At 34.6% G+C, this 27164-nt stretch overlaps 1 protein-coding gene across 1 annotated transcript; it reads left to right on the forward strand.

The window, feature by feature from the left end:
* The first annotated feature begins 968 nt into the window (after positions 1 to 968).
* Positions 969 to 27164, forward strand: LOC127674720 (RNA polymerase II elongation factor ELL2-like). Its single transcript, XM_052170359.1, has 2 exons — positions 969 to 1075; positions 25271 to 27164. Exons 1-2 carry the CDS (start codon positions 969 to 971, stop codon positions 27162 to 27164), a joined length of 2001 nt encoding a protein of 666 aa, XP_052026319.1.

Below are 27164 nucleotides of genomic sequence, written 5' to 3' on the forward strand. Positions count from 1 at the left end.
TTTCTTCAGTTGTTTTGAATAAAAGTATTTCACTTAATATATCAAAGAAGTATATTTAATATTTTGTATATCATAGAGTATCTGACTTAGCAGTAAAATATTTGACCAACATGTGCTGAGTTCTATCCCAGCACTAACAACAAAAATGTTAGCAGTCTTCTAAGTATTATTCTAATCAGGAAAACACAGTGATAATTCACACTGTCTTTTAAAAATATGTACTGATTTTTGGAAAGTTGTCTGAGCTTTTACATTACTGAATGAGTGTGATGTTATATTAATATTTTTCTGGGAAAATTACAAATAATCAAAATTTTGTATCCTTAAACTTTTAGGTCTCATTAAAAACACTTTGACTATATTTTCTTATATAAATAAAGCAATAAATGAACAAAAAGTCGCCTGATTTAAACCATGAAAGCAGAATTGTTCTTTAAAATATTTTGGAAATGGTCCTGGCATGATGGCAAACACCTGTAATCCAGATAGGAAGAGCTTGAAATAGAGAGAATCCTATGCCAGCATGAGCTGTACAGAGAGATCTTTACATTAAAAAACAAAGAACAAATGCTAGTGAGAGAGAGGGGGGGAGAGGGGGAGGGGGAGGGGGGAGGTGGAGGAGGAGGAGGAGAGGGAGAGGGGGAGGGGGGGAGGGAGAGGGGGAGGGGGGGGAGGGGGAGGGGGAGAGGGGGAGGAGGGGGAGAGGGGGAGGGGGAGGAGGAGGAAGGGGAGAGGGGGGATGGGGAGGGGGAGAGGGGGAGGAGGGGGAGAGGGGGAGGGGGAGGGAGGGCGAGGGGGGAGGGGGAGAGGGAGAGGGAGAGACAGAGGAGAGACAGGAGAGAACACTTTATAAGGAATAAAAGATCTAATAGGAATGTAAAAGGATGGTTGCAAGGTTTCCTTAAGTAGAAATTGTGTCACAACACTAATCTAATGCTTAAATATTACAACATAATATACTGTTTACAATGACTTGCCTTGGGTTGGGACCACTGGCTGGTATGCTGAATGATGTCAGAGACAAGGAGGTTGTTACAGTGTTTCATGTCTGTGCTGATGACAGTGCACGTTCAAAGTAAGTCAGGAGATATCCAGAGACCTGCTGACCATGAAGCCACTTGGCACAGGCTGGGATAGATGGCCTGTCTGTCAATACATGGCTAGGGTGGGTTATAGATACACAGATGCCTGCCTGCTTAGTGGAAGAGCTGGCACAGCACCTTGCCATCTGTAGTACTTGGGAAAGTGGGCCTGGGACCTTGATTGAGCAGCATAGTGGATCTGGCTCCAGCCAATGACAGTATTGGTGAGTAAGCCTGAGTAAATTGAAGGGTGCCCTGGTGGTATGAATAAGAGACTGCAGACTAACCAGTTCAACAACTACCCAGACCTAGATCCTGACCTTTGACTTAGCACACACCCAAGCCTGCATTATATGTGAACTGTTGGGTACTTAACAGGACCAGTCCTGTAGGAGCTGAAAGGGTTTGTAACATCCTAGGCAGATTGACAATATCAAACAACCATACTCCCCAGAGCTCCCAGGGATTAAACCACCAGCCAAAGAGTACACATGGAGGGACCCATGGCTCCAGCTGCATTTGTAGCAGAAGATGGCATTGTCTGGCATCAATATGTGGAGGCTTGATGACCCAGGATAGGAGAACGCTAGGCCACTGAGGCAGGAGTTGGTGGGTAGATGGGGGAGCACCCTCATAGAGGCAGGGAGAGTGAGGAAGGAGTGTGTTGGGGGCTTGATTTTTGTGTTGGAACCAATGTTTATAGAACTAATTTTAAGAAGAAAGCTAAATTTGGACTTCATATTCAGAAAACTGGGTGTCTGTTTTAGTTAATGCTGCTATAACAAAACACCTTACAATGAATAATTCATAAATAACAAGCATATTTTTTTATATTTCTAGAAGCTGGAATTTTCATATCAAATTACGACTATATTTGCTGGTTGATGGGAGCACATTCTTCACAGACAGCACTTTCTCACAGACCTCCTATGTTTCAAAATTCCAAAAGAAATTAGGGTGCTCTTCAAATCTCTTAAGAGCAGTACAGAAAAAGCCATTCAAGAATACAGAATGATTATTATTTAATCACCTCCCCAAAGTCCCACCTCTTAATATAGTGAGTAGAGAAGATATTTATCATACCCTAAATGTACTGAGCTACTGTTATTTCTTGTGAAAATGGCAATTTAAAGTATCTAGTGTTTTAGACACTCAAAATTCAATAGTTGTTTCTGGAAGCTAAAGGATAATCAATTCTGGTCACTAAAATATTAGAATGAGATAATATTTTATAATTGAATAATAAAAATAATATGTATTCAAGTTATAAAATGTAATTATTTGAAATACCATTGTACAACAATTACTACAGATAAATATATCCATCACCACTCATAGTTGTTATTTTCTATGTATATATAATGAAAACAATTCAATAATTTATTTTCAAATTCCAAGTAAATAATACAAGATTATTAATTGTAATAATACTGTTGTATATTAAATTACCAGAATTATTTATCTTGTTACCAACGATCTCTATCTTCTGTTCAATATCTCCTTGTCACTTTACTCTGATTCAATGAAGTTGATTTTTTAGAATGCACATAGAAGTGATAAAATGATATCATAAAGTACTTTTCTATATAACTTGCTTCAATAAGAATAATAGCCTCCAAAAATGCATGCTCTTGAAAATTACAGTAAATCTTTCATTTTTATGCTGGAGATATCTGAGTCTATTTCATTAAAACTGTATTTTTATGTATAAAAAATTAAAAATAATGTGTTTAGTATGTGTTCTTTATTAATTCATTGAGCCACAAAAATTTAGGCTATATCTATATCTTGCTTGCTGTGAATAATACTTTAATGACCATGAGAAAATATTATAATGAAAAAATACTATTATAGCTACTCAGAAAATAATTAAAATTATTATGCAATCTGGTAATCCTTCCTTTGGGTAATACTAAAAGAAAATTAAATCACCATCTAAAAGAAATATTATGTTTTTATATTTTCAGGACAAATTTTAATTTTCAACATCTGTTACTACTTTTTTATTATCTTTTTGATAATAAACATCTTGACTTTTTTTATTTGTTTATTTGTTATGTGTTTATCCATGAGCTCAGTTTTGCTACAGAACACATGTGGAGGTCAAATGATAACTGGTAGGACTCCTTCTTCTCTTTCCAAGATCTTTGGATTCTAGTGATCGAGCTCAAATCATTAGAATTGGTCACACAAGCACCTTTAGTTGATGAGACATCTTGTCAATCCACTAACATTTTATAGATGTCTTTACAGTTTTGATATTGTATTTACTTAAGTATTATCAGCAAAGAGTACCTTTGCTTATAAGTACTTGACATTCTTAGAATGTCCATTCAAATCCTTTACTTATTTTTAAACTGTTACATAAAATATTATTCAATTTTTGTATATACTTTGAGTGTTAACAATTTACCAGATACAAAAATCTCAAATATTTGGTCCTCTTCTGTAAGTTATCTTTTGTTCCTCTTTTTTAAAAATATTATTGGTTGTTTTATTTATTTGCATTTCAAATCTTATCCCCCTTTCTGGTTTCTGCTCTGCAACCCCTCTGTCCCAACCCCCTTCCCCCTGCTTCTATGAGGGTGCTCCAAGACCCTCCCCCTTCCACATCACCACCCTAGAACCAAGGGCTTCCCCTAAAATTGATGCTGAGTATAACCTTCCTCTGCTGTATATGCAGATGGAGCCATGTGTACTCTTTGGTTGGTGGTTTAGCCCCTGGGCGCTCTTAGGGTGGAGGGTCTGGTTGATTGATATTGTTCTTCCTATGGGGTTGTTCAGGTGACAGCAGATGCTGACAAGGATGTGGAAAAAGAGGGACCATTCTTCCATTGCTGGTGGGATTGCAAGCTGGTACAACCATTCTGGAAATCAGTCTGGAGGTCCATCAGAGAATTGGACATAGCACTACCAGAGGACCCAGGTATACTAACCCCAGCTTGGGTTTCTTCTTTTTTGTAGGTTCTTCTTGAGGCATCAGATGGGGAAGAGTGTCAGTGGGGGATGGGGGAGGGGAGGGAAGTAAGACTTAGTCTTTCAAAATTCAGGGGTAGGATTTAGCTCCTTTTGGTAAGACTAAGCCTGCCTTGTCCTTACCATGGGAATTGTGCTGTCCCATGGTAAGGAGAAACCTGCCTCCTCCTGCTGCTCTCAGCAGCTTCTTCTTTTGTTCCTCTTTTCCTCTGCATTCCACACACTGCTGTTTTAGGTTTTTTTTTTTATTACCTATAGTTCTCATGAAAAAAAATCAAATCATGAATTGAAATAGAAGTTTACAACAGAGACCGTTTACATGCATATCCATTAGGAGTAATTATCTGGCTAAACATCCATCACCTTGCTCAACTCCAAAGGTTCTCTGAAGGTTTAAAACCACAATGAAGTTATTGGTGAGGTTTTGTATAGATAAACCCAGTAAATACTTTATCTTCTGTCCTAGCACCTATAAAAAATCATTAGCTCCCTTTTTACAACCATTAGTTAATTGTTTTACAACCTGTTGGAATGTGCTCTGAGTAGGAGAAAATCAGGTTACCATCTAAGAGCAATTAACTGGTAGCACTTGGGAGACTGGCAGCTGCAGCTTTAACTATCAAAAAAGGACCTAATAGAAGCCCCACTATAAAAGAGCTTAATAATCACTGATATAATTTTGGAATTCTTATAGGATCATCATTAAGATTTAACTCATCTATTTGTCTATATAGCATTAATATAAGACAGTACATCTTCACGGATCTGCAAAGATCTGCTCCAAAGGGGTGTGCTACCACTTAGTGATTGTTACATATGTTTAATAATAACAGAAAAAATATATTCATAGCAGGAATCTTTCCCAAAATGAATCCCTTACAGCCTTGCTTAATAAGGGTGCACCTGTCGCAGATTATATAATCCGAAGCAGGCCATTTCAGGATGATCACCTGCTAGTAATTAGCTTGTCCCATTATGGCTTCTGACATCTACCCAAAAGGTGCTCAAAAATATAATAAGGACACATGCTCCACTTTGTTCATTGCAGCCTCATTTATAATAACCAGAACCCGGAAACAACGCAGATGTTCCTCACAAAGGAATGGGTACAGAAAAGATGGTATATTTACACACTGGAGTTCTACTAAGCTATTAAAAACAATGACTTAATGAAATTCACAGGCAAGTGGATGGAACTAGAAAATATCATCCTGAGTGAGATAACACAGTAACAAAAGAACTCACATGGTATATACTCACATAAGTGAAAATTAGGAAAAGCTTGTAAAACCCAAGATACAATTCACAGACCATATGTAGCACAAGGAGAAGGAACACCAAAGTGTAGATGCTTCAGTCCTACTTAGAAGGGGGAACAAAACAACCACAGGAGGTGGAGGGAAGGAGGGACTTCAGAAGAAGAGAGTAGAGGGAGAGGAAAAAAGGGGGCTAGGATCAGGTATGGGAGGAGACAGGGATGATATACAGCAGGTCAGGAATTTGAACAGAAGTGGGTAGAAATGGGGGATGGGGAACTTGGGGTATCCAACTCCAAGTCCCAAATGCCAGGAAAGCAAGAGGCTTCCAGAACCCAACAGATATGACATTAGCTGAAATACTCCACAAAGGGGACAGAGAACCTGTTGAGACCATGTCCAGAGGTTAGGCATGCTCCATGCCCTGCTCCCCTGCCCCCCCTCTCTGGGTTGAGGGATGGGGAGACCCACTTATCTCCAAAAATTTAACTCAGAATTCCCCCTTTCTAAAGGAAATATGTGGACTAAATGGAGCAGAGACTGAAGCAAAGACCATCCAAAGACAGCCCTACCTGGTGATCCATCCCATATGCAGCCACCAAACCTAGACACTACTGCTGATGCCAAGAAGTGCTTACTGACAGGAGCCTGTTATGTATGTCTCCTGACAGGCTCTGCCAGAACTTACTGATACAGATGCAGATACTTACAGCTAACCATTGGACTGAGCAGAGAGACCCCAATGGAGGAGTCTTCTATTCTTCTAATGATATATTTTGTGGTGTAAAATTTATTTTTTAGTTTATTATGTTGCTACTTTTTGTTTGTCTTGCTTTTGGTGTCATACTCACAAATAGGTAAATGATTGCCAAGACCAATATCAGAAAGCTTACTTTGAAACAAAGTGAAGTCTACAATTATCTGCAGATATAAAAGTAAATATTTAGAATGCAGGAAGGAATTATGTGGGTTTATTAAATTGGTAATCATGGGTTTTATTCGGAGATCCATGACCTCACTAACCACCGGTTGTTTTCTTAGCTTACAGATATGGTATTCCTTTGAATAGAAGACCTTTAATTTCAAGTAACAGCCATTGGTTACTACCAGAGTATGAGCACCACTACTGCAACTTTAGGAATATCTTTCCATGCTAGTCATGTTTGTGGTTCATAGGCAGCATAGCTATGTAGGGCTGTTGTGTACCCTTGGAAGTTTGTATAGCATCTTCTGGTACTATGAAAACTAGTCCTCAGAGAGGAAGCTTTCAGGTCAGATCAGCTCAGGTACTGTTAGTTATATGTTTAAAATACCATGGTGTTTTCTACAAAATTGACTTAGCTCAACCTCTGAGAGGCAACCAAGAACAACAGTGATAGAATGTCTGTTTTAGGAGTCTCTTAGATTTCCCCTGACCAAGAAATAGAGGATCCCCGTGCTTGACACTGGGGTTTTTGTTAAAGAGTCTATAACCTTTGGGGGACATTTTAATATTTTTCTGAGAAATCCAGAAAAATAAGAAAATTATGAAATTTGACAGATTAAGGAAAAATTTAATCATGATTTCTAAGAATTACTGCCTAATAAATGTTTCTGTTTTCAACCAAAACTTGCTCTGTATTGTTTATAATATCATCTTTCTACTCTCCCATTTCACTCCATGTAGATACAAAGTAATTAGTAAAACCATTCATAATGTGGATATAATCTCAAAAATAGAGTATAGAGAATAATTTTTGAGAAAAAAATTCTTGACAATTCCATTTACTAAGTAAAGCCTTTTCTATTGGTTTATAAAATACAGTATCAATCAGGAGATAATTATGATAGCTATAAATTGGAATATCAAAGACATCTGTGTGAATTATTAAAGCTACACTCAGTTTCTTGACTTCTAGGGAGATATTGACAACAGACAGTTTTAAAATTCATACTATAATACTGATATTAAGATAGAGTATGTTCAATGTTCTCAAGGTATTTCTTGTCATGAATATGTAGGTAAACCAAAAGTTTTGGTGCTATATTTATATTTGAAGTACTTTTGTTAAGTACATTATAGTTTAACTATTTTTTCAATTGTTTTTATTTTAAAGTTACAAATAAACTTTTAAGAAACCTATTTTAAATTTTAGTGGCTGAATAGAAGCTTCTTTTTGTTCTATAACACTATCAGTTTTATTTTATTTGAAGAGGTCAGATCAGGAATTGAGGAAAATTCCACCAGAACCCTCCCCGACTGGAAGAGAAAGGTCATTTAAAACTTAAGCACCCTCCCCTCCAGCAGGGATAGGCTAATTAACATTCTTCAGACCACTGGGGGTGAGGAGTACCTGACCATTGGTGTGTATAAAAACTGATCATATGTGCTGTACATCAATTTCTGGCTCCATGTCATTCACTCAGGAGGTCCCTGGTAAGCTAAGGTTCACCAGAATCTTATACAATTTTGTACAGTCATTATTAAGTTCTTTTAAAATGGTTATAAAAGTGTTGGATACTTGTAATTAGGACCCTGTTTTAATATAATTTTTGTTTTTATTTAAATTCTCAACTCCTGACAAAATTCTGACAAATGTATGGGCTTCAGTGTTTGTTTTGAATATATAAGGGGATAATATTCATGCCCTTGAACTTTTTATGAATTTTATGCCTTGGCTTCCTCAGAGTAATAAATGCATATTTTTTGAATATTTTAATAGAACTACAAGATTAGTGCATGATGGCTCCCTAAAGGTGCTACTGAGTCAAGCATTTGACAAGTCAATGCCATGTTTATTCGTACTGAAACAGACATTTTTGTTACTATTGAGTTTGTTACATTTTGAGCAAAGGCAATGTTGTCAACAAATTCCTGGTGTTTTCAGCACTAAATACTTGAAATTTTTAATATTTACATTTCTCAGCACTATGGTTGAATACCTAGAAACACATGTGTTTATTTTTCCTCTTTACATATTTGGTGACATTGTGTTTTCTGTCCATTTAAAAATCTATGCTGTTTCCTGATTACTGGGTTGTAAAAATATGTGTATAAATATCTTTAATGAAGATTTAAAGTTTTAGACTAGTTCTCATATCTTAAAGCGCGTGTGTGTGTGTGTCTGTATGTGTGCCAGTTCTCACGTTTTAACATGTATGTGTGTGTGTGTGTGCCAGTTCTCACATTTTAACGTGTGTGTGTGTGTGTTGTATATGCATTATGCATGCATGCATATATGTGTATGTATGTGTATGTGGTCTATATGTATGAATACATATGTGTGTGTGCATGTGTGCCCTACTATTTTATGAGACAAGTATCAAGGAAACTGATATATATTGTCATATTTTTCTCCCCAATCAAGATCTTACAGTTGTGACTGACATTTTTCTCATTCTGAATATTATCATGACATTGTTTAGCCAATGGAAAATATAAAATAAATGAAGTTTTTTATAAGTGAACGAATTAACACAAAGAAACTATCCACAAAAGATCATATATTAATGTTAAAAGCAGAATAATACAGACAAAATCTTTAGACAAATGTCTATACGGTTTGGAAAGATTTGGAAAATTATTACTAAGTGTACCAATAGATTCTGTTTAGAGTGAAAGAAATCCTAAACTTTTCTGAGTTTTTGGTTGAAACATTTTGTGAATATACTAATCAAATTGAAGTAAAATTTAAATGGGTGAAATGAATGTTAGGCAAATAGTCTCTTAACAATGCTATTATTTTGTATCGTGTTCCATTTTAGGTGAAGATGATAGATTCACTAGATGCATTGTGTGACTATACAGATGCCTCAATACTGGATTTAGAGATAGAAGATTGGCCTTGAAGCAAGGACTTCAGTTTCTTTCTGATCTATATACTGGTAATAGCACAGTGGAAAATTACCACAGCAAATTTCATATTTTCATGCTATTTATAATCTAGTAATAACCAAAATAATTTTTTAATATATGAAATAATGGAATATATGAAAAAGTTTAAGTTACAACAGCCTAGCCTAGAGCAGGCATTAGGGTCTGTAAAGGCTCAAGAATTTTCTTCAATTTTTTTTTCAAACGTTGAAAAAAATCTAAAAACTTTTTCTTGCATACTATTTAGCTCTGGATATTTACCATACAGAAAGTTTAAAATGAAACAATGGAACTCAGGTATACTTAAAGACTTTATTTACACATAGTTAACTGTGTTCTCTTTAGTGAATAGGATTGAGCCTTTTCACAAATACAAGAGTTTATGTGGTCTATATTCCTGTAATCAGAGCACTGAGGATGCCTAGGCAAATAAATAAATAAATAAATAAATCAACAGTTTGAGGAATTACTGGGTTGCACAGTAAAACCCTGAATTGAAAAAAATATTTAAAAATGAGAGGCTGGAAGGATGGCTTTTCAACTAAGAATACTTCCTGTTAAATAATGCATTTATTACTTCAGTATTAAGTTTAAGTATTATTGCTTATGAATATGATTCTTCTTCATATTCTATAGATATAAACATTTATTTCTACTTGGCAAATATCTATAAAATAGCAATGCAATCATGTTGCCCTATATTATTAATGTCACAGAAGGAAGTCTGAGTATTGAATAGATTTCACATTTACTGTGGTGGATGAAGTAATTCAACATTTCAATCATTCCTAAAGAGTTTGGATGTTATCATTCTGATTGGTTTCTGTGAGGATTCACCTTCTTCATTTTGAATAATCTATTTTGTAAATACCCAAACTTACCAAAGAAATGCTTATTTTAAAGTAAAAATGGTATCAATGGAGAAAAATAGATGATTTAGCTCATAACTCATGAAGACCCTTCCCTATTCCAAACATTTCACTTTCCCTGTTATCTTGATGTGTTTAAAAAATAGACTGGTAAAGACTTATATTTCCATGTTCAAAATCAATCAAATTTACAATGGTATTACCACCTAACAAAAACCCTAATGCCAGGCATAAGAAGTGCACTTTTGAGTGGTTGGTAAGGATACTCTGACTGCTATTGCCCTTGATATGACCCAAGAGGTAGAAGGTAAGTTCCTATTGCTGAAGATACCATGAACTTCAGACAGAGAGCCTAGAGGAATGGACTTGAATACCTTCCTGCTGAGGAATAGTTTTTAATGTAATAGAAGGTGACATAAAAGCTTCTGTCTTAGGATTTCATTAAGGAATGTGAAAATCATCACATTCATCCACAACCACAACTCTTATAAAATAAAACATTCATTTAGGCTGGTTAACATTTTCAGAGATTAAATCCACTATCATCATGGTGAGAAGCATGGCAGCATCCCAACAAACATGGTATTGGAAAAGCCTAGAGCTCTATATCTCAGCCCAAAGGCAGCAACAGGATACAATTCTACATGGGTCACAGCCTGAGTATAGGAGCCCCAAATCCCACCCCCACAGTGATACACTTCCTCTCACAAGGACACACCTACTCTAACAAGGCCACACTTCCTAATAGTGCCAGTCCCTTGGTCAAGAATATTCCAACCATTACAAGGTCCTTTCTTTTTCTCTCTCATTAGATATCAAACAGGGATCTAAAAATATAATTAGGTAAATAATAATAAAATCAGAATAATACAACATCAACAAACAAGAAAAAGACACACAAAAATGCATAGGACATGAAACACATACAGACAAAGAAAAAACAAACACACACATTTAGAAAACCCATTAAAAAATATGCCATTACACAGATATAATTCCAAAGATAATACTGAGTAGGTTCTGTGTTGGCCATTTGTTGTGCGTGGTGTGGTTTGCATACCCAGAAAGAATCTTTTGTAAAAAACTATGTTTGTTTATTTATTTGTTTGTTTATTTTGGTTTTTACTTATTTACTTACTATGGGAACAGTTATCAGTTGGAGATAGTTTCTGGGTTAGGGATGGTAGATTGTATCTACTTCCCCTCTTGGTGTAGGGACCCCATCTAGTTTAGACTGTGGATCTTGCATTTGTTTCCACCTACAGAAAATTAAATCTTCTCCCATAATAGCTGAGCAAGGTACTTATTTATGAGTGTATTGGAATGTTATTTAGGAGTCATTTTGTTGCTAGTTTCCTTTAGCAGATGACTAGTATTTGGTTTTCACATAGACTTCATTGCCTATCAGATCTCAGTTTCTTAGACAATCAATGTTATGGAGTGAAATTTAATTCAAATTAGATAGTAGTTGGTTACTTTCACAAATTTTGTGCTGCTATTGCACAACATATCCTCAAGGTAGGTTACTAATGTAGATACCAGAGGTTGTAGCTTGGTTGTTGAGTAATTGGATGTGCAAATGCTGTCTCTCAGATATTCCATATTTTATACATGAAGAATTTCTACTTGATAATATTAGTTAGCTTGTGTGCTATTTTATAAGATGAGGTGAGATAAAATTCAGTGCCAGACCTATCTAAATTGAAGAACTGGGCATTTCTACTCTGTCAAGTAATGTACCTTGAGACCCTGTGGGTGATATATTATTTATAACAGTTATTATCCCCATATTAATATATCTTTCTTTACTTACACATATGTATAATAGTAATATTGTATTTTATTTTTGTAGTGAGTGCAACAACATTGAAATATTCAATAAGTGTAATGTAAAAGTTCTCTCATGATGTCTAATTCACTGTGGAACCAAAGACTTCTAACAACCATGATTTGGTTCATTCAGTCCCAAGTTAACAGAGTCAAAATTGACTAATTCATTTTTGTCACTATTGTGTCCTTAATCTTTCCTAAGCAATGCAATTCTATTGTTTAATTTCTATAATTTACTAATGGTGGGAAGTTGATTTAAGTTTCAACCTGAAGAATATTTCATTAAAGATAAATCCTGAGTTTTTAAAAGTTCATTGATTTCTTTAGAAACATACTGAGGTTCACTTTTCCATAACTCCAGTTCATCTTTAGAAAATTGTGATGCCATTCTTCTGATGATAACAGGATTGTATGTGTCATGTTTTATTGATTTTATGATATTTTATAATGTCCTCAGAATTAGTAATATTATTTTGCCATGATTCATTACACATGGATCTATGCATACCTAATGTTTACTGAGAACAAGCATAAGTATATGAGACTTTAATCTTCAATAACTTCATTTTCTAAAGTAGACATTTATATATGTGCAACTTAGAGCTTCTTGGGCTACATCTATGACTATTGCATTTTTGTGTTTCAGTTAAACCCTGAATATAGATTTTAGTGCAAGGGATAAACAAGGGGCTAGGTAAGTGGTTCTCAACCTGTATGGGTTTCATTCCCTTTGAGGGTCACATGTCAAATATCCAAACTATCAGTTATTTACATTAGGTTTCATAACAGTAGAAAATTATAATTATGAAATAGTAATGAAATAACTAATGATTGGGAATCTCTACAGCATAAGGAACTGTGCTAAAAGGGTCTGAGCATCAGGAAGCTTGAGAACTATTGGACTAGAATAAAATTCTTCAAGTGTAACAGTTTAATCTAGAAAAATTGTCTTTTCTGGTTCTCAGACTCCTTTGTTATGAAATAAAAAAGTTACATGAAATGAACTAAGTTATTTTGATCTATGATTTTGTGAAAGTAATAAGTGAATAAGGGAACTTACAACATTCAACCACAAAATTAAATAAGAAGCTAAAATATAATCTACAATTATACATGTATTGCTACTGGCAAGATTTTTGTGGTACAGATTATGATTGCAATCACATATGCCCTCATTTTGGGTAACTACTATCTTTTTATGCAATGAATATATTGAATACACTTACCTATGTTTATTTTTCTGCCAACATGAGATGCCTTTTCAATGTATAAAAATATGACTCTGCTAATATATGTATATATATTACTTTTTAAAAAGTAATCTACTAGATTAATAAAAATGCAATCTCAAGATGAAACCAACAATAATAAAATCATCAAAACATTTACTAAAATAATGGACAATTTCTAGGTCCATGGAAGATAGATTACAATATAGAAAAACTATGGGATATTTAAGTAACTATAAAACCTACAAACCAACAGTCTACAATAGATTATATAATGTTTAACCTTATACTAACCAACTTGAGTTACTGAATAGAATGTTGATCTATTTAGGGGGCTGAGAAATAGTTCTGTGGTTAGGAGCAGTGGCTGTTTTTCCACAGGACTAGGTTCAATTCCCAGCAACCACATGGTAGCTTACAACTGTCTGTAGCTCCAGTTCCAGGGATCAAACACCCTTACACAGACATACATGAAGGCTTAACACTAATGCATAAGAAATAAAAAGATTTGAAAAAATAAGAAGTGGCAGTAAATGTTTTCCTATTTTAATATGGAAGCTCAACTACTGTAGATGTTTAATGTTTTACAGGAAACTTCCCTCGGACTATTTGGTTTTTCTAGATACACCAAGAGTGTTCTACATACACCAGGTTCTATTCACTAATGAATTAGGAATGTATGTTATTATATATATATATATATATATATATATATATATATATATATTACATAAATGTGAAACTTTAATTTCTAACAGAACTTCATTTAAAAACAATACACATTTGCACAATTGTAACCAATGTTTTAACAGTGTATTTAGAATGGTCTGTCTTAAGTAGATAGAAATAATAATCAAATTGGAATCAAAAGTCAAATGACTACCAATGTTGGTAATATCTTTTAAAACACAAGATAATAGCTGCTGTTTCAGAATCAGAGGGTCTTAAATTTCAGCAACGAAGCCATTGGACATTCCAGAGGATGTGGAAATTCTTGGAGAAGGGAGGATATAAACACTAGATGGTTCAGTGAGTAAAGACATTTGCTGAAAGCTCAATAAACTTCATGAAATCCCTCATACCTACACAGTGAGAGAAGAGAGCTGGCTCCTGCAGGTTGACCTCTGACCTCCACATAGATGCTATAGCACAAATATCTCCTCTCACACACAGTGTTTAAAAGTGTAGAAATAGAATGAATTTTCACAGTTTAAATTGATTCAGGTACAAAATAATTTACAACATGATTTTGAGGAGCAAGAACTACAGTATGAACTACAAAGGTATTTCAGGAATGAAGGGAGAAAAGTGGGAACACAAACTTTCCTTGAAATGGTTTCTAGGTAGGAGTGGTGACACATATGTCTAATCTTAGCACCCAGGAAGCAGAGGCAGGAATATCAGCATTTCAAGGTTATATTTCACTACATAGCAAGCTGTTTTCCAGCCTGGCTAAATGAAACACTCAAAAAATTAAACAAAAAGAAAAGCAAGTAAGCAATACTTATATGCTGTTCTAAGATTAAAGAATTTCCAATCACATGTGTGAATTTATGTTTTATTATAGTCTCAAGGAAATAAAAGCATTTCTTTTCTTTGGGGGACTAGAAAACATCTTAGAAAATAAATTTTAGTATGTGGAAATCACATAAGAATATACAGGCAGAGCTGGAGAGATGGCTCAGAGGTCAAGAGCACTGACTTACTCTTCTAGAGATCCTGAGTTCAATTCCCAGCAACCACAAGGTGGCTCACAACTATCTGTAGTGGGATCCAATGCCCTCTTCTGGTATGTCTGATAGCTTCAGGGTACTCATATACATAAAATAATAAATAAACGTTTTTAAAAAAGAACATAAAGGTATTGAATGAAAATGAAAAGCCTCTTCATTGGAGAGCACTTTCTCTGAGTAACACTGTAGGTGTACAAAACAGTCTAGTACAGACCTCATGTACAAGAGTAGTAAACAAACATATAATGATCTCACAGTCTTTGTGTACTTTTACTTGGTTACAGTTTGGTGTTATTAGCAGGAAGTGGTGTGTCATTTTGTTTTCTTGTTGTTTTTGTTGTTATTATAGTGGGTTTTGTTTGATTTTGATAAATTAAAGTTGAGTGAGTAGGGAGTTGAAGAGGATCTGGAAATTCTTGGAGAAGGGAGGATATGATCAAAATATGTTTAAAATTTAAAATAGTTTTAAATAATAAAAATAACATTAAATATGTAACTATTTTTTTTAAAAAGAATATATTCCTCACACCAAAGAAAACATTCAAGTGAAAAGACAGTCTAGAACATAAGAGAAAATCTTTTCTAGCTAAATATCTGAGAAATGGTCAGTATGTACAATACATAGAGAATTTTAAAAGTCAAATAACACCCTAAAGGTAAACAACTCTAAGAATAAATGTGCTAATGAAATGGACAAACAGTTCTCAAAAGACAAAGTACAAATCATTAAAGCACTTATGAAAAAATTCAGCAGTCTCACCAATAAAAACTAAAAGTTAAAGTTGATTTAAAAAATTAAAAGTACATTGATAGTCCATATTATTTCTGAAATGGTATCATTTTTAAAATCATAAATTATACCAGGGATACACAGGAAAGAGAACACTTATATGTGTTGACAGATTGTCACTACAGAAATTCCTCAAAACACTGGTTACACAGCTGAAGGACTCTAAAAACACCAAGGAGACATGGGCATCTTGGTATTTGTGGAAGTACTGTTCACAACAGCCAAGAAAACTAAGTGCATGTTAACAGTTGAGTGCCTAAAAATGCATATATAATGAAATTTTACTCAATTAGAGGAAGGATACCATGATTTACTGGAGAGTGCATGCAATAGGTAATTATTAAGCAAAATAAACCAGGCTTAGCTTAGCACATCAAGTATCATATTTCCTCTTATTTGTGGATCCTTGATTTAATGTAAATACATAAAGATATGTATATGTATATTTCATTTATTTTATTAAAACTTGTTTTTTTATTTTCTCCTTTATATGATACATTTTCATATCATTTGTCAATATTTGCTTCATAATTTATAATATTTTTTGCCTTTTTTATCCCCTTAGTAGTTCATGAAATTAAGATCTCAACGGAAGATTTTTCATTAAAAGACACTATTTATCCCAATAGAAACAAGACTTGAAAAATAGAAACATACATACAAAGAACCATGAAATAGCATAGTAAGATAATTAACGCAAAAGGTCACAATATCAATTTCTGAATTAAAAGGTACTGAAATCTTAAAGTGAGGCTTGACTTACATTGACTTCAATAAAGTACAAGGAGAAAACAATTGCTTAAACATGAATTTTCAATGAAAAAGGAAAATACTCATTCTCAGATAATACACAATGATTACAAATTAGATTCACATTGATAAGAAACGATTCTGCTTTGGTTAAAATATTAAAGGATGTTTCTAAAGTAATATCTGATCAAGATATTACTAAAATGTTTCAATTGATACCTGCTGAAAAATGGAAAATTCATTTTCTCAAAAGGAATGTGACTGGGAATTTATTTTTATAATTATTTTTATTTTTAATTGGATATTTTATTTATTTATATTTCAAATGTTATCCTCCTTCTTGGTTTTCCCTCCAGGAAACTGAGTGTCACTGGGAATTTAAACCATATACCAAGGCAGGCTCACACCCAGGAGTAATTGGCCCATCTAAACAATCTAAATGGAACTTTATGACTGTGCATGCATGCATGAGCATGTGCGTGCATGCGCGCACACACTCTCCCACACCCCCACACACTCATACACACACACACACACACTATTTTATAATTTAATAAAAATTGTTATTTTTTATTTTATTGGAATTTTTCTTACTTGTTCATTTTGATTTTTCCATTTTGGTTTTTGGGTGTTTAGAGGTAGGGTATATCTAAGAGGAGTGGGGAAAGAAATATGACCAATTCTATTACAAACATACTAAAACAGTGACAGAATTTAAAGGAACAATATACCACAAGCCCAATAGCACAGAGTTAGCAAAACCTCTACTTGATGAGTTTATAACTGAAAAGGGGACACAATGTTAGGTGAGAGGGAAAGGGAGTTTAATCTGTGTTTATGAATATGATCAAAATCTATTATACAAAATAACCAAAGAACTAATGTAAATGAGGACAATATATTATGAGAGGAAATTTTAAAATCTTCAGCAAGCACAAGATTGAAAATACATTTATGATATCTGATATCTAAACCATTAGAAAATAAAAGTGTAATGCTTTAGGCCACTAAAAAAGGATACTGGTGAAATATCTAAATAGAAACCAAAAATGTTCTGTGAAAACTAACAGAATTATTCTGAAAAAATACATATTACTGACTGTGGTTTCCATCCATCTTGAGCCCAGATTAAAGATCCCCAGCATACATTAGATTTAGCACTGGAAAAAGTAAACTTTGTATCCTACTTTGATTTTGTGTTGCTATAATAAACATCATATTCAAAAGCAACTCAGAAAAATTCTATGCCATTGTTCAAGTTGCATTTCTCAAGACTTTAAGGCAGGAACTTGGATGCTGAAACCATGGAACAACACTGATTACTGGCTCACTTTCTGCCTTGCTCAACTTGCTTTCTTGTACACACTAACCCGAACTAGATAGGGATTTGTTATCTGCCATTGGATATGCTATGTCATTAAGAAATTTTTAACATGTTTATCGATATACCCAGAGATCAATCTGATCTATAAAAGTCCTAAATTGAGGGTCAGACTTCCCAGGTATGTCAAGTTTGTTCCAGCTTCACAATATAAACTAATCAGTAAAATCTATACCTTCTCTACTTGACACACAAAACTATCATTGTGAAACTATATAAACATTCCTTTCTCATTCATTACCAAGATCTCATGTTAATACCAAAGTATATAATATAAAATTAAAAGTCCAATAGTGCTTAAAATGCCAATTATTTAGAAGTTCACTGTCCAAAACAAAACAAAACAAAAATTTCTTATCTATGAGGTCCTATAAAGTGGAAAAAAAGTTTCACATTTTCTTATTTAAAAAGGAAGAAGCATGGAACAAAAACAATCAGATCAAAGCCAAACCTCAAATCTAGCAGAGTAAATTAAATTGAGTACCTCAATGTAAGTTTCTGAGACTCATACATTTTTGGGCTCCATGGAGCTTGAAGTAGCCCTATTTCTTCATCTCTGCCAGATGTAGTATGCACTCTTAGTACATAACTCAGGGTTATTATAGCTCCTTTCTGAACCTGTTATTGTCTTTGGTGGTTGTCTCATACCCTTAGTATCCCTTGTTCTCCACTGAAACTTATTGGATCTTTACCAGTGTCCTCTTCTGGCATCTCTTTATGGACTTGGATTGTGTCATATGGTGTGCTAATCCTTATCTGATCTTTATCAACAACCTTGTAGCTTTCCTGTCTCCAAAAGCAGTACTGCATGGAAGATTTTTATACATTTCCAAGTTCACAGCCAGGATGAGATGCAGTTTTGGCCATTTATACCACAGCTTCTGTGTGCTGACCCTAAAGAGATCCTTCCTTTCCCCGGTCCAGCTCACACTGCTGATCTCTTATTAATCACAGATGAGTTTTCTTGGTTTGTGTTTGTTGTTTCATTTTTTTCCCTCCAGATAATTAGCCTCCTTTGTCTCACTAAAGCAAATGTTTTACTTCTGTGGCATTTGTCTTTTGTTATTCACAGCTGATTCTGCATACCTCACTTACAAGCAACCATATTTTTTTAAACTAAAATATCACATAAACAATCCAATTGAGTCTTTGCTCCCCTCTGAAACTTTACAAGCCAAACCTCCAGTGTCTGTATTTCCTTCAGCGTTCTTATCTTCTAAGCTCCCATGAATGCCCTATTAAACTCTGAAAATTCAAAAGCTTTTCTAGATGAAAATTACTGTCACACAATCCTTCCCAAAACAACTTGGACAAGTTCATCACAGCAACAGCCCAGATTTCTAGCATTCATTTTCTGTTCTAGTTTATTTTTCTGCAACTCTGATAAACTATTCTGACTATAAGAAGTATGAGGGTGATGGGTTCATATAGTTTATGATTTCAGATCACAATACATCATTGAGGTAAGCCAAGGTAGCAACTCAATAAATTAGCCTGAAAGCAAGAAACACAAAAGAAAGCTGCCTAACAAGTGATTCTTTTAGGCTCATGCTCAGTCAGATTTCTTATACCCAGCCTATGAATGTACCAATAAGATTGAGCTGGGTACTCCTACATCTGTTAACCATCAAGAAAATGCCCTATACTTGTATCCATTGGGAAATCTGATTCAAGCAATTCTTCAATTGACTTTCTGTCTTCCTAGGTGGGTCAAACTTGCATCAAAGTGACAATAAAAACTAACCACTACATTTAGTTAGTACAATGCATGGTGCGCGCAAAAGCCACAGACTGGTAGAATTAACTCTAAGTAGGCTATTTCAGCCTAGAGGATTCTCAGGAATTAAATCAAGGCACTAGATTGTTGTGGAGATAGCAGTGATCACAGATCAACTTTCAGAGCCAGGGCATAGGCATACAACTGACAAAGGGAAAGAACAACATAGAGCCATTGGAGGTGGTCTTCTATACATTCCTGGCTTCAGAATTTAGCTATTTATAGTCCATCTAGTCTATTGTTGGTATAGAAATTCCATCTAAGATACCCACTTTGATTTATAAAGAATCTTAAAACAAAATAAAGCAAAACAAAGCCCATAGGGATTGGAATGATGGCTGAGTTGCTAAGAGAAGAGGATCCTCTTCTAGAGGACTCTAGTTCAGTTCTCTAGACCAAAACTGTGGCTCCCAACTACTTACAACTTCAGTTCTAGGAAATCCAACTCTATATTCTGGCCTCAAGGGGCACCAGGTATGCAAGTGGTGTATAGACATACATGAACATAAAGCACCTACACATATAAAATAAAATTATAAACTTTAAACAGCAACCAAAACACTGATTTAACAGGGATGAATGAAAATAATATTCTTAAGGAAACGGAAGCTTTACTTTAAGATGGAAAATGTTACTTTAAGTTTTACTTTAAGATAGAGAATCTTAGAGGAGATTAGTGATGGTGATGTCAGAGTTCTAGAAGCACTGATATGTTGTTAGTTACAGAGCAAAGGGCATTAAATGCAGTGTGAAGGCACACCACAGAGAATATAGTGCTCCAGAAAGCTTATAACCTAGATGGTGACAAAAAAGCAATGGACAGGTAAGAAAAGTGTAGACCTATTTGTACATTTGGCTAGAACTCAAGGGTGTTGAAAACTAACAATAGTGATTTGAACTTATGTTTGTGAAGTTCCTTCTTTAACTCTGAAAACAAAACATGTGCTATATAATGAGTACCAGTGAGATCTAATACACCTCCTATAAATGCCTCCTTCTTTAACACATAAAATATCTCAACGTTTGGGTATCAATGATCTTGTTAGTTTACATAGGGTATCTATAGTCATCAAAGCTGTTTTGAGATGCTGTCAAACTGGAGCTGGTGTTGTACAGAAGTTGGTATACATGTTTCATAGAATATGAGTTGGATTGAGAAACAAAGTTTCACAATTCTCAGTGCTACAGAATACAATGTGTTCTCACAAATTATATTAGTGTTCTTATAAAGGGGACTCCAAACAGATACTTATATACTTTTGACATCCCAGTACAAACTATCAAGATGCAGCCTGTGAATCAGAAAGTAGCTTCTTATCAGACACAAAATGGTATCCAGACAAAACTATCATGTGATATTGGAGGAAAAATTATTCAAGGTCCTTCAAACGTGTGGGTGATTACATTTAATACATTATTCTAATTTACCCTCACAATCCCTTCTTAGATAAGCATTTAATGTATTAGTAACAGTGTGGCAAACTAGAATTCTTCAAAAGTAACAAAATTTTACATACTTTAAAATATATTTGTTGCCTGTGCCCTGGGCTACTTGCTGTTTGACCCTACCTGCCCTTGGAGTTTGAGGTAAGGTGGTGCAGAGTCAACTTCCTGGAGAAGGTGAGAAAAGCCTCAGCAAGCTATCTGAACACTGCTGCTCGCTCCTTTAATTCTGTTCACCCACCTGGCCCCCCATTGGTCCCAAGAAAGCATCTCTTCTAAACTGTAGTTCCCAGCTCGCTGGTATCGTTTGTGTCAGCAGTCCTTGGTCTCTCAGGCATCCCTCCATTAGGTCCTCCTACAAGAGATGCTTTTGCAGTTGTGCGGTCCCCAATTTTTAAACAGAGGTGGCCCAACAATTCCTGCAACATTATTTTTGTCACCAGATTAATGGGGAGTTTATTAGAAATATGTTCAATAATTTGAACAATTAGCATTAAGATCCATGCAATCTAGTCAGTTCTTCAAAACTCAAAATCATGTAATATAACTCTTATCATTCTTTGCCTTTTTATACTTTGTTAGCAAGTTTTGATGGTTAATGAAATGAAACTTGAGTACTCACTGTAAGAAAAACAATTTTATGTACCAAGATATATATTTTACATAATTACTTCATACTTTGAAATATAAAGTCCTTTGATGTCATATAATTTAATTTTATATTCAACTTATAATATATACAAAATATACCTGTATTATAATGGAAAATTTTAATGGGATATCTTTGCTAAAATGTTGACAAGTTGTACTTAGTTATGCTTCCATAATAGTATACCATGTATCGACTGATGATAATAGTTTTGATTATCCTCTAGTACATTCTCTTACTTTGCTCATTATAATCTATTTGTCTAGACTTTCTACTAGTTCCTCACTTTGCTAATTATTGTTGCTTTATGTTCTATTATTAGGTAAAGAAACTTTCTGCTTATTATAATTTGCAAATTCTTTTAGTTCTTCTTAGAATAGACAGAAATAAAGTCCTTGTTGAAATTTTTATTTAAATTATACTAAATATATGTAATAAGTTTGAATGGTGATACATATATTATTCAGTTTCATCTTGGAGATCATGAATTATCTATATTTTTAAGTTTTTATGTTTATAAAATTTATATTTTGTGACAATGTGACACTCTTGCAAGTTTTACTTTGTTTTGTTTGCCAGAAGACATCTTGATGTTTCCTGGAAATAAGACTATAAGTAGGATATTTTTTAAAATATATAAAAGATTATAGACATAAAGACAAGAAATACAGCTTACTTCTGTATATATTTACTAAGGATCATTATCAAGTATAAAACAGCATTCATGTATGTATGAAGTTATGTAGTTTCAGTGTGTCCAGTTTTATGTGGAGGTCCTTGATCCACTTGGACTTGAGTTTAGTAAAAGGGGATAAGAATGGATTGATTTGCATTTTTCTGCCTGCTAGCTGCCAGTTGAACCAGCACCATTTATTGAAGAGGTTTTTCATTTGTTTTTTTCCACTAGATGGTTGTAGCTCTTTTGTCAAAGATCAAGTGACCATAGGTGTGCAGGTTCATTTCTGGGTTTTCAATTCCATTCCATTGATCTACCTGCCTGTCCTTGTACCAATACCATGAAGTTTTTAACACTATTGCTCTGTAGTACTGCTTGAGGTCAGGGATACTGATTTCCCCAGAAGTTCTTTTACTGGTGAGACTAGTTTTAGCTATCCTGGATTTTTGTTATTCCAGATGAATTTGCAAATTGCTCTTTCTAACTCTATGAAGAATTAAGTTGTGATTTTGATGGGGATTGCATTGAATCTGTATATTGCTTTTGGCAAGATGGCCGTTTTTACTACATTAATCCTGCCAATCCAAGACCGTGGAAGATTTGTCCATCTTCTGAGGTATTCTTTGATTTCTTTCTTCAAAGTCTTGAAGTTCCTGTCATAAAGATCTTTCACTTGTTTGGTTTAGTCATACCAAGATACTTTATATAGTTTGTGGCTATTGTGAAGGGTGTCAGTTCCCTAATTTCTTTCCCAGCCTGCTTATCCTTTGAGTAGAGGAAGGCTACTGATTTGCTTGAGTTAATTTTATATCCAGCTACTTTGCCGAAGTTGTTTATCAGTTGTAGTAGTTCTCTGGTGGAGTTTATTTGGTTGCTTAAGTATGCTATCATATCATCTGCAAATAGTGATCATTTGACTTCTTCCTTTTCAATTTCTATCCTTTGACCTCCTTTTGTTTTCTGATTGCTCTAGCTAGAATTTCAAGTACTATATTGAATAAATATGGAGAGAGGGGACAGCCTTGCCTAGTTACTGATTTTAGTGGGATTGCTTCAAGTTTCTCTCCATTTAGTTTGAAGTTGGCTACCAGTTTGCTATATATTGTTTTTACTATATTCAGGAATGGGCCTTGAATTCCTGTCCTTTCCAATTCTTTTAACATAAAAGGATGCTGAATTTTGTCAAATGCTTTTTAAGGATCTAATGAAATGACCATGTGTTTTTTTTTTCTTTGAGTTTGTTTATGTAGTGGATTACATTGATGGATTTCTGTATATTGAAGCATCCCTGCATCCCTGGGATGAAGCCTACTTGATCATGGGGAATGATCGTTGTGATGTGTTCTTAGATTCAGCTGGCAAGAATTTTATTGAGTATATTTGCATTGATATTCATAAGGGAAATTGGTCTAAAGTTCTCTTACTTTGTTGGATCTTTGTGTGGCTTTGGTATCAGCGTAATTGTGGCTTCGTAGAAGGAGTTGGGCAGTGTTCCTTCTTTTTCTATTTTGTGAAATAATTTGAAGAGTATTGGTGTTAAGTCTTCTTTGAAGGTCTGATAGAATTCTGCAACACAACCATCTGGTCCTGTGCTCTTTTTGGTTGGGAGACTGTCAATGACCACTTCTATTTCCTTAGGGGTTATTGGACCATTTAGATTTTAAATCTGATCCTGATTAAACTTTGTTAATTGGTATCTGTCTAGGAAATTGTTCATTTCATCCAGATTTTCCAGTTGTGTTGAATATAGGCTTTTGTAATAGTATCTGATAATTTTTTGAATTTCTTCAGTTTCTGTTGTTATATCTCCCTTTTCATTTCTGATTTTGTTAATTTTGATACTGTCTCTGTGCCCTCTGGTTAGTCTGTCTAAAGGTTTATCTATCTTGTTGATTTTTTCAAAGAACCAGATCCTGGTTTTATTGATTCTCTGTATAGTTCTTTTTGTTTCAACTTGGTTGATTTCAGCCTTGAGTTTGATGATTTCCTGCCCTCTACTTCTCTTGGGTGTATTAACTTCTTTCTGTTCTAAAGCTTTCAGGTGTGCTGTTAAGCTGCTAGTGTATGCTCTCTAAAGTACTGACTTCTCCTTATATCTTTGAGGGATAACTCTAGCTACTAGAGTCAGAGAAATACCAATAATGACAAAACCTAATCCCTTATTAAATTCATATCCTGGTCAAATTAACTGACATGAAACAAGCAAATGTAATCTGGTTCCGGGTAATAAATGTACTCTATATAAGACAATTGAAAGGGAATTTTGTAGTAAGTATGATTGTTAGGACACTATCTTAAGTACAATGGTTATATGGCGATTCTAAATAAAGAAGAAAGGATAATAGAGAAAGAGCATTAGTGAGAAGAAGGGATATCAAGTAATAGGCTGACAGAAGAACAATTATGAAACAAAACAGTTCCCCTTATTAGTGATGTATGAGGAATTAAGAATTAAAAATAAGAACTTCTAAATTCTTTTATCTATTCTTAATAATATAAATTATATCATCTCAAGTAACGTCCTTTGGATAGTCTAAGCTCTAATCCCACAAAATACTCTAAAGTTTTCTTCCAAGACAGACTAAGTGTAACATAAACTTGATTTAAATCATGTCACAGAGAAACCTTCTCCTATGGTCTCTAATAACTTGTAGATGCTCTTGATTCCACCATCAAGTACCTTTACTTGAATTTCTGATGAGGAGATGCCTTTCTCATACAGAACTCAGGGAATAACATAATTTTCAGTTTGAGCCAACAGAGTCTCCTGAAGAAAAGCTATAAAGATGAAAGGCAAATCAAAGATGTTTTATAACCAATTTTACATTTTCCAAATTTTCCTGTCAGCTATTTCTCTTATTTATTCAACTATAATAAAAATTTCTGTAAGTATATTTTTATAAACAAAGGTAATAATAGGTCAAGTATGCTAAGAAGAGTAAAATCATTTTTTTCTTCAAACTTTAATCTTTACAGATATGACCATGTGGCTGCCTTTGGAGGCAGAGCAACAGGAAAAATCATACATCCAGAGGGACAGATGCCTGTGAAGGAGGCAGACAACATAGAGCCAGGGTTAGTCAATGTCAGTAGACTGCCTATGGGGATTCCACGGTCAACCTTCCAGGCTAATCCCATGTACCAAAACAGTAAGCATCCAATCCCTTCTCAAGTTTCTCAATTACAAGGATTTCAACAACTTAACAAAATCACATCAAACCATTCATCTACAGACATAAAAACCTTTAACTTTCAATTATCTAATATGAGTAATGATAGCCAACAAGAGAAAATTGGGAATGCCCAACCAAATATGTCAAACTCTCGCACACAATTCAACTGCTTGCAATCACTTCAAGACAAAATGACAGTGAGTAGAGCTGGTATCTCTATTCAGATGACTCCAGAGAGAATGACCGAAGCAGAAGAGAAATCTTGCAACACATGGAAGAATATTAGAAAATCATATGTACAGAAAAAAATGCCAGCTCAAAAAGCACCTCATTTTGTTCCTGATCAAGCACCTGAGAGGAAAAGAACAAGCCCCCTCAATCCTGCAAATGCCATCCGAAAGTCACGGATGATCAATGGTGTCCATATGAGGTCATTTAGGGATAGGGTGATTCACCTACTGGCACTGAAAGACTACAAGAAATCAGAACTTCTTGTTCAATTGCAAAAGGATGGTATCAAAATAAATGACACCAATTTTCTTGGAAAAATTCTTCTGCAGGTGGCTAATTTGAATGCCACTACTTTGTCATATACTTTAAAAGACAGTATCTTCAAAGAGGTCCAGAGAGATTGGCCTGGTTATAATAAGGAAGACAAGCAGTCACTGGATTTGGTGCTTTCCAGGAAACTGCATCCATTCCACAATGCTACCAAGGCCACCCATTGCAAAGAAACATCTGTAGTTTCTAAAACAGATGATACAACATCAACAAAGGATCATTTTCTCCATGTATCTGGTATTGACACTTTAATTAAAAACAAAGGAGGACTTTGTTCCCCTAAATCTGCTGTGCAGTTAGCTTCAAATGGCTATGTAAGCAGTGAGAAGTCAGTGATTCTGCCATGCTCTGCAGCTACTACCAAATATATCCCTTTGCCGCTGCCGACCTCTCACCTGCCAATTTCGAATTCACCACTGCTCATGAAATCCAATGGTAATGTTCGCAGTGCTCCAGAAAGATCTGAGAGTCAACACCCATGTGACAGCATCCACCATGATGGTAGCACGGTTGAAAAAGAAATGAATAAATGCACGTCCTCAGAAACTTCATCCTGTTCTTCTGTTCAAAAAAAGCATTCAAAGCCCATAGAAATGCAACATTTCATGCCTGAGAAATTCAAATGTGCATTTGCAAAGCGAAAAACAAGCATCCCAAATTACATTACCAGCGCAGAGAAACTGAAGACTGATTTTAACAAACAAGATGAAATTATGAAATCAAATTCCAACAAAGAAATTAAAAAAGCTTTTGCTGATTCTGGAAGGTTCAGTACTACATCTGGGACTCCAGAGTATTTGTCTAATTATACCAATATAATTTCCTCTGATCAACGTCAATGTTATGAGAAGGAATTCCGGGCAGATTATAGTGAATATCAGGCCATGTATGACAAGATACAGATTTCCTGTACACCAATCATTGACCTAGATTCTGCAAGGAAGGGATTTTCCCCAGGATCAAAAGAATACCAAGATATTACAAAAAAAATCTCAATAGAATATCAGAAAATGCGACAGCTTAATCCTAAATTTTGTGAAGAAAAAAACAGATGTGTGTTTCTGTACAACAAGCTGGTTCACATTAAAAAGTTAATAAATGATTTTGACCAGCAAGAAGTTAAGTCAACAGAGTAA

The sequence above is a fragment of the Apodemus sylvaticus genome, chromosome X (genome assembly GCF_947179515.1).
Source record: "Apodemus sylvaticus chromosome X, mApoSyl1.1, whole genome shotgun sequence".
NCBI classification, from domain to species: Eukaryota; Metazoa; Chordata; class Mammalia; order Rodentia; family Muridae; genus Apodemus; species Apodemus sylvaticus.

Coding starts and splice junctions, on each gene's coding strand:
- LOC127674720 (XM_052170359.1), top strand. CDS start 969: ATGACTTGCCTTGGGTTGGGACCACTGGCTGGTATGCTGAATGATGTC. Junction 1,076..25,270: donor GATGACAGTGCACGTTCAAA/GTAAGTCAGGAG, acceptor TAATCTTTACAG/ATATGACCATGTGGCTGCCT.